The sequence below is a fragment of the Limulus polyphemus genome, unplaced genomic scaffold (genome assembly GCF_000517525.1).
Source record: "Limulus polyphemus unplaced genomic scaffold, Limulus_polyphemus-2.1.2 Scaffold938, whole genome shotgun sequence".
Lineage (NCBI taxonomy): Eukaryota > Metazoa > Arthropoda > Merostomata > Xiphosura > Limulidae > Limulus > Limulus polyphemus.
This window is the reverse complement of record NW_013666548.1, coordinates 38,260-47,979: the sequence shown is the minus strand read 5'-3', so window position 1 is coordinate 47,979 and position 9,720 is coordinate 38,260. Positions and strand designations below refer to the sequence as shown.

General features: G+C 34.0%; 1 protein-coding gene across 1 annotated transcript in view; it reads left to right on the top strand.

Moving 5' to 3' along the window:
* The window catches only part of LOC106461343 (protein turtle-like), a 256,105-nt gene that overhangs the window by 212,375 nt on the left and 34,010 nt on the right, over positions 1-9,720 (top strand). The window contains exons 6-9 of the mRNA XM_022388224.1: positions 2,659-2,943; positions 4,065-4,180; positions 4,552-4,705; positions 5,037-5,148. Coding sequence (XP_022243932.1) covers positions 2,659-2,943; positions 4,065-4,180; positions 4,552-4,705; positions 5,037-5,148 — 667 coding nt within the window. The remainder of the gene's footprint in view (positions 1-2,658; positions 2,944-4,064; positions 4,181-4,551; positions 4,706-5,036; positions 5,149-9,720) is intronic.

Genomic DNA, 9,720 nt, shown 5'->3' with positions numbered 1-9,720 from the left:
TTCAAGGGTTTGTTTTGATAGATTAGTATGCAATGGCTCCCATCCTTTTGTGGCCCTCGCACCCTCCCCTAAAAGGTGTGCATTAGACATTTCCTCTTGGCGACATTTGGAAAAAAACGGACCTCTTCCGCGCACCCTCTGGACACTCATTTCGCACCCCTAGTGGGTGCCAACATACCTGGTTAGAGGAAAGTCACCTAGTCATCCACATCCATCGCCAACTCTTGAGTTATTGTTTTCTGACTAAATAGTGGGATTCGACTCTCATTAATTTAGTGCTTCAATGACCTAAAAGTGCATAGTGTGATTCTGTTTCGTACTCATAAGCTAGTAACTTACTGCCGTCCAGGTTCCAAGGCTTATTTTTTTCAGTTGGAAATGAAGGAGATAAAACATAAAGTGATTCTGATTGATAATAGAAGGAATATAATAAACGGTCGTTCCTCACTTACATGACAGATCCTCCAAAAATGTAAGAAGTGCAGTGTAATAGATTCGGGAAAAACTACTTTATTTCTTATGGAAAATGATATGAAAGTAGACATTTAATCTATCACAATTTTCTACCTAAGAATTAAAATTCAGATGTGAAAAATCACAAACCAGTAGCCATCTGTTAGAAAAATTTGCAATGACAACCTACAGCAATAAATCACGCTCTTACATTTTCCTTCGCTTAAAATATTATTCACAGGAATGAAATTCAAGTGTGTAAAATAAACGTCACTATTCGTTTAAATTGTCACATTGTTTTATTTTCATACTATTTTCTTAGAATAGTTTACATGATCTGGAAATGTAATATACACGCTGACTCACGCGCGTGGTACGAGAAATACGAAATTTTTGTATACAAAAATCTTGTTTGCAGGACCATTATCTTTGTATACACCACGTGCCGATTAAATCTTTGCTTTCCATCAACGTATTACACGAACTACGGAGTCGTAAAAGTTTGACGAGATGAAATAGAAAAATAAAAGTCTCATAAATTGCTAAAGATATGAGGAAAGTGACTTTGACAAATTATCAATTTCTTGGTCATACACTTTATAATATTGTATTGGCACTTTTCAGATATTCTGTTAATTAAATCCAACCTTTTTTTTACATATGCGGATTATAAATTTTGTTTGTTGTTAAGCGCAAAGCTACTATGAAATGGGTTATCTGTGTCGCACCAGCCGTGAGTATCGAAACCCGATTTTTAGCCCAATAAACCCTCAGACTTACCGCTGAGTCACTGAGGGAGGAGAGGATGAGCGTATTATAAGTGACTGAGAAATTTTCTAGTTTTATCATCTAAACCATAAATAAAATAAATCCTTTTTATGAAACATATGGGGAAAGCCGCTTTAAAACAACAAATAGATAAATTATAGTTTAAATATAAAACGTAGGACTAATTAACCAAATTTTTTCTTAGTTACAATATTGCTACACATGGTTTTCACATGGTGGATAAATCTGACAGAAGTTTAATTATTTGTTAACAATAGTTTGCGGTTCATGCTTTGTATACATTGTATCCTGATGTTACTTTGACATTCTACGACTCTAATTACTATTGGTCTGGTCATGATAAATATTACTATGCGTTTGTTGGCAACATTTAGATCATTACATAAATATCTAATGTTTTTGGCCTCATTTAACAAAATTAGAAAATGTGGAAGTATTTTTGTGTTATTTGTATTATTTTGTGTTATTTTGTGTTGTTATGTGTTATTTATGTTATTATGTGTAATAACTATGAAAAAAAAAACTTCCAAACAATTCACTAAACCATTCAACAAAAGTTTTAAAATATAGGTATCGTTCTAAATCTTTTATGTTCATCAAATATCACAAATTATCACTTTGGTCAATCACTCCCAAGTCATTACTGTAAGGATCAGATATTCAAACTTATATCAGTTTTCTTGTCTTTAATATTCAATCTAATGAGCACTTAAAAAACACGATAAGCAGCGATACTATTAAAATGTCAATAATAGAAATAAAATCATACTTTTTATCACTATTAGATTTTATACGTAACAGATTAATTAAACAAAATAAAAATAAGTGTTTTAATTGTTGACTAATAATACACTTACGCAATGTTTACACACAAATACTTATCAAATGATTGTGATTTCTTTGTTAATTTTAGTTCTAGAAAAACAATATTCTCAGTTGGCTCAGTGATAAGACTGAAGGCTTATAACGCTAAAAACAAGGTTTTGGTACACATGGTTAGCCCAACACACGTAGCTCATTGTTTTGCTTTGTGCTTAATAACAAACAAAGAACTCAGAAATATTCTTGATAGTTAAGTGATTCTTAAGACAGATAGATACCTCCGAGCTAAACCATGTTCAATTAATATTATAATCTTAGTGAAAATACTGAAAACAACAAGAACAACTAGCAAATGTGCAGATAAATGTTATAGTTTACTCTTCGTTCCTTGTTGTATACAGATTTAGTCAAGACTGTCCATTTCCAAGTCTTCTAATGAGGTGTGTTAGTATAATCAACATCTGAAGTTCTTTATTAACCCTACTTTGGTTTACATTTGAGGCTCTGATAGTCTAAAGATCTATTCAAAGTGTCATCAAGTTTAATATTCAGTTTCAGTTGATAATTTACACTAAGCTCTGTTTTGTCTTACAGATCCAGCTAGGGTTACTTATTCCCCGACCATCCAATATCTTCCTCTGGGGTTGTCCGGGATTATCCATTGTTATGTGCAAGCTAACCCCCCGTTTCTACATATCAAATGGAGTAAAGATGATCGTCCGTTTGACCCAAAAGCTCATTATGGGGTAATAAGTCTAAACAATGGTTCTCTGCAGATACAGAGGGTGACCCATGAGCACCAGGGTTGGTATATCTGCACTCCATATAATGTATATGGTACAGCGGGGCAATCGAATAGGATGGAAGTATTAGTGCGAGGTACGTGAATATACGTGTAGTTGTAAAGGTAGGTGAATATACGTATAGTTGTAAAGGTAGGTGAATATACGTGTAGTTGTCATCTTCACCTACCTTTACAACTACACGTATAATCACCTACCTTTACAACTACACGTATAATCACCTACCTTTACAACTACACGTATAATCACCTACCTTTACAACTACACGTATAATCACCTACCTTTACAACTACACGTATATTCACCTACCTTTACAACTACACGTATATTCACCTACCTCTACAACTACACGTATATTCACCTACCTCTACAACTACACGTATATTCACCTACCTCTACAACTACACGTATATTCACCTACCTTTACAACTACAGGTATATTCACCTACCTTTACAACTACACGTATATTCACCTACCTTTACAACTACACGTATTTTCACCTACCTTTACAACTATACGTATTTTCACCTACCTTTACAACTATACGTATCTTCACCTACCTTTACAACTATACGTATAATCACCTACCTTTACAACTACACGTATATATTCACCTACCCTTCGTATAGTTGTAAAGGTAGGTGAATATACGTGTAGTTGTAAAGGTAGGTGAATATACGCGTAATTGTAAAGAATACTAAAACTGTTCATTATGAAATTAAAAATTTCAATTCTGCGAGAGTGATTTCATTACATTTCAAAAGTTGGTGATAATTAGGCTTTTATTCACTAGTTTTAAAGCGATATTGAATCTACTCTTTATCAAAATAAAGCTGGAATGAGTCAGAGTTATTTACCGAAATAAAGCGCGACTTTGAGTCACATTTAGTATAAATTTCGAAAACCAAATCTGATTTTTATGGTTTTGGGATGTTTCCACATTTTCACGTGTTTCCTTAGAAGTTGTATATATATAAATACGGATCTTCAGTTAGTTTTAGTTTTCAGAGCTTTCATCACTTCAACGTCAAAACTGTCATTTCTTTCAAGAAAAACAAAAATAAACAACTAATGAATTCACTTACTCAACGTCAACATACAAATAGTGATCCATTCTCTGAAGCTGCTTCTCTTTTTCCGTCAGATTAACAATTGGAAAACAAGAAAAGTCAATAATCTGTTTTGATTTTCTTCAGATCCACCGGTGTTCACTGTGAAGCCTGAAGAGCAGTATCAGCGACGTGTCAACAGCGAAGTGACTATGCCTTGTTATGGTAAAGGACAACCAAAGCCAACAATAGAGTGGAGGAGGGTTTGTACATCAGTGTCTTGCAACGTATTTGCTACAGAAGGAAATAACATCTATATTTAAATGAGTTAGGCTACCCATGTTTATATCATTGATATGAAATATCTTTTTTTTTTTCCATGTCGATCTGACAGTCCAAAATAACTTAAAAAGTATAAAGAGTATTATTATTATTGCTAAGACAGGTAGGCCTTGATATCGTGACTGTATAATATCATCATAGTCACTAACATACTTAAGTAAACATTCATAATGAGATGTAACGGATTTTTGTCATTGTCTCATTCAACGCTCAGCAAGCTTTCATAAAAACTCGCTCCGCTCTTGATCCACCCTGTGTCGTAAAACCTACTCAAGGTAATGTTATTCTGCAGGCGGACAGCAAGAAGCTCTCACGTGACAGAAGCTCTCAGCGTAACGGTAATCTGACGATACGGACGCTGAAGAAGGAGGACCATGGTCGTTACGAGTGTGTTCTTCAGAATGACATTGCCACACTCGTCACAAGTACTTTGCTTGTCGTTGAAGGTAAATCCTGGTCTGGAGGTTATGTCTTTTTTAAAATGTAAACTGTATTTACGCTCAGCGTTTTCATTAAACGTAAACACCGGGACGTTGTTTTTTTTTTCCTATTGTATATTTTGTTTCAGAAAAAAAAAAAACTTTGAGTATCTACTTCCCAAATAATAGTAACTCTGTACTTCAACCACTTAAAAAAATATGTTTCTCTTACTAAATTTATTAAATAATCAGATGAACAAGATAACTGGAAAAATTAAATTTGTTGCAATACTTCGTCGATAAAAAAACCAACAAAACACTCAAATTGATAATTCCACAATATATATATTTTTTACAGGCACAACGCCTCACGCTCCCTTGAACATTACGATCAAAACAAGTGCTTTTTCGGCTACCTTGAGCTGGTTGCCTGCTTACGATGGGAATTACCCACAGTCCTATGTCATCTGGTCAGTCTTTTTCTTTTAGAGATATTGAAGTAAATACTGAACAATCTAAATTTTATTATTGTTCTCTTTACTAATATTTAAATGTTTGTAATATACATGTCTATACACACACACACACTAACATATTATCCATCATACAGCTACTAGAGTAGTGTCTGAAATACATGTATATACAAGCTGAGATACCGTCCTTTGTCCGGGTTATGAACTTAAAAAAATGTCGAGGTGGATGCTATGATAAAACAACACAAAATCCTAACTTTCAAACAATTTATTTATAACATATTATTAAAGTATTCATTATTACCTCGCCAAGAACTCTATATGTATATCTTTAAAACATGGTATGCACTGTGCAGTGGTCAGGGTGGCTTTGTAAGAAGAGGCAGCGGAGAAAGTAGTGGCGGTAAGGGTGGTTTCTGTTACCAGCTTTTAACAGCCAGCAGCTCTTAATGTCATTCTGCAGTTTTTCACGTGATTACTTAATTGACGGTCATTGCAGCACAAGTGTCTTACGTGTCGAAGTTGAAAGGTCACGGGTCAAAGTAAGAAGTGGGTATGACTCTGTAACGGCTCCTAATATCAACCTTATGGTGCTGTTGGAGTAGAAACGTTAGCTGAGTTTCTGTTGTATTGCAATAGTGGTGGCCGTTTTTTGTTTTTGCCATTACATTTATTCAGAGAGTGCTAGTGAACGCTCTGAAATACATTAAACGTTTGTGTGCTCTCCCCCCACACTGTGAGTATGTTGTTTTATAGAAAATTTTTTAAAAATGTTTTTTTTTATATTTGGTATAAGGACATGACACTATTTATGAATGTAGTTAACGTTCACGTATGCCAAAGATAATAAATGCTCAATAACAACAATAATGGGGGATGAAGGCAGTTGTGAACCCACCATTAACATGCCCTTTGTTTCAAACTCTCATCCCTGAAAGTTTGGTTGAGATTGGCCCGGCGATCTAGAGGTAGTTAGATAACAGACAACCAGACAGACATACAGATTCTTGTATTTTATGTATATAACCTAATAGTTTTTATTTTGGTGTAAGGATATGGTGCTATCTATGAATGTAGTTAACGTTAACTTACGTCAAATATAAAAAAAAAGTTCAATAACAGCAATAATGGAGTGGAAGGGGCTGTGGTCTCCCCCTAATAACATGTCTCTTGTTTCTAATTATCATTCCACAAAGTTTGGCTGAGATTGGCCCAACGAATTAGGAGTATTGAGACAAGGAACAAACAGACAGACATGCATATTTCTATTATTAATCACCTCTATGTTTGTCTGTCTCCAATATATAAATCTTGAAGAAGTAAAGATCAACATTTTGTTTTGAAAACTACTTTTTGTTGCCTTTCCAAGTGGATTAAGGCCAATCTCTGTTTCCTCCGAAATAGGAGAGCCATACACAGAGAAAAGACTAGAGAAAATTCTCCAATGCCGACTTGAAATGTTAGATAGAAAAAAAAAACATTGTCACTTGTCTTTCCAATTGCATCAGAAATGTTTCGGTCAAGCTCTGAACACTGTTTTTCCCAAATATCCTTTGTTTTAGTGTTATGTTAGTAATAAATGTTAATATTAGAAATGCTAAAAGTACTGTTATTCATGTTTAGTTTTATGTTATGTTGATTTCTTCTTGAACAAACTTACATCGCTCTAAAGTTCCATCGGATTGTGAGGTAAAAAGCTATTTGTAAGCTTCGCCATGATTCTGAATGGAGGAGTAGCAGACTAAAAAAATATACATTAAAAATATAACAAACACTTTATATTTTATATTTTCAAAAGTGCGTTGCCAACAATATTTTGGTGATGCAAATTAGCCATGTCTAAGGAATTAATTCCCTTGCAAGTATATACATACGTTCTTAAACTAAAATCAATATTACTAATAAATCTGCCCGCAGTGGCACAGCCTGCGGAATTACAACGCTAGAATCCGGGTTTCGATACCCGTGGTAGGCAGAGCACAGATAGCCCATCGTGTAGCTTTGTGCTTAATTACAAACAAACAAACTAATAAATCTAAAATTATCAAAGGTACTAAGGCTTACTAAAGAATCTATTTGTTGCATGGGTGGTGCCTTCAATTATTGTGTTCTTTTAAACGTTGTTTTAATTGAGTTTTTGATAAATATCTATACACAAATACCGTGTTCTTATTTTTTTAAAACCTTTTCTTAACTCGGGTACATCTTTTGTTTGCCTATAGAAGCGTTTCTACACTTGTAGAAAAGTCGTTTTATCGTCTATGGAAGCTATACACTGCAATTCTCAAACATAATACATCCTCTATAACCAGGCTGTTGGAAGATTAATAAGTTTTAAATTGTAGAACGTTGCTTTATATGTTACACATCGATAACCATGAGATAGACATTAGGTTAATTGGTAGTTTCCAACATACAGCGAAAAGAAAAAAAAAAAGTAGATAGGAAAATATCGTTCACCTAAATTGAAGAGCTTCAGGCTCACTCGTATTTTCTTTACCAGCATTTCAACGACCAATAATGGAAAAGTCAAAGTTCACGTGTTTCGTGGAAAGTAGGGAATCAATCATCCTTGAAAAGAGAAGACATAACTTGCTTTGTAAAGAAACACTTTAAATGCAGCTATCAAACATATTTTGTAAAAGTAGGATAAGAATTAAGCTGACAAAAGCTCGACGAGATGAAAACTTTTAAGGCGAGTGGAAATACTATATGATACAAATCGTCGTAATATCACGTCCTCTAATTTCTTACTTAATGAAATTTACAAAAATAACACTGATTATGCGTGTTACTTAAACTTCATCTTTTAAGTTTGTTTCGGCATTTATCTAATCGATATCTGTTATATGAAGCCTGTTTTATCTGCATTTTGTAACGCTGGATTTATGGCTTTGTTGCTAACATAACCCAATCTATCGATCGATATAATTTATATGTCAATAATGTTTATTAAATTTTATGTGGTCAACTGAAATACCGGTTTTGAGATTTAAATTCTCCGTGATTTAATATCAGGAATCAACTTTTTCAAATAAAAGGAATATATATATAGAGCATAAAATAAAAATTAGCTTTCCGTACAAATTCATACACGAATCATATAACGTGATTAAACATTTTAAATCATAGTAGAACTTATAAAAATATATATTGAGAAAACTAGAAGTAAAAATATAACCAGTTTAAACTGGTGGACCTAATAATCATTTTATACGTTATAAATTAAAATTTAAGAAAATAAAGCTTCAAAGTTCAACAAAACCGCTGACATTCATGTATAATGTATCACATTTGCTTTTTATCTGTAAAGGTTTTACGATATTTCTGCCTTTTACAACAAGTAAGCTAAACATTATTTTTTGTTTTTAAGTTCAAAATTGGAAAGATAAGAAAAGCGAGGCTCTCCAAGTCCACCGTGAGACTTCAGAGAACAGTTCAAAATTTGTTCAAGCTTACATAAGACTATACTAAAGTTTCTAATAAGAGATTTATGTAAATTTATGCTGTTTCATCAGGGCGCAGTAATCACCATTCTAAGTAGAACCGAAATTAGTAAGTAATATATTGAGATTTGCAGTGATTGCTGGGAAGTATGTACAGTATAACTTCCCCACGAGGCTACAGATAAATGATTACCTTCTTGGATACACCTTTTTTTTATTACATAAGTCACTTTGTTCTTATAGTGCAACGAGAAATCACATTTTTTATTACTATTGTATACAATATATATGCAAAGCTACATGTTTATGTAGCTACATGTTAAGGGTTAATCGAACTTTATAAGATCGATTTACTTGTACTAATGCTGTGGTTTGTTAACGGGGATGCGAGCCGCGTGCTTTTAAGACGTATATTCCTCCTCCACTCCATTCTGTGTGGAATGCCGCCACGTGCATATTTTTGGCGGAAAGAATTTGTCTGAGAGCATATATTAATGTATTGGGATTCTTATTCCATGTAGAATGCGACATTTCAAAGAATGGAAATGTCGATGTTCCTCTTGAAAACACAAACAATCGCGTGGCAGAACGTTTAGCACAGAAATGTGATCCAAAACCACGCCCCAAGCCAATCTGGAACAACGTCCTCTTGAAAAAAGTGAAGAATGTGGTTTCGGTAAAGAACCTTGCGGTGAAGCTGGGCTTGTCTCCTGCTAGTGTTAACAAGATAAAAAGCTTATAAGCTGTTGCTACACCTTGAAATCAGGACTATTTTGTTGATAAAATGACCGAAGAAACTGGAAACACAGCTATCTCCTTGGGGCTCGCAGTGCATTGTCAAATGACTTCTATATCTTTGGTCTTTGTTTTTCTTAGAAATATTATTGGAATCTTACTTCCAAGCACAATAGAAGGTTTGACAAGAAACGTGATACAAGATATCTCGCCTTCCTTTACATGTGATGCTTGTTGGAATAGAGATTCATGTTCCGAATAATATTTCACTATCACGATCATCAAATGAAACACAATAGACCAGTGATTCCCAACCTTTTCTCCACCAAGGACCCCTTTTATTATCATTTTTCCCCCCACGGACCCCATGTTTTGAAGGATTCCGCCT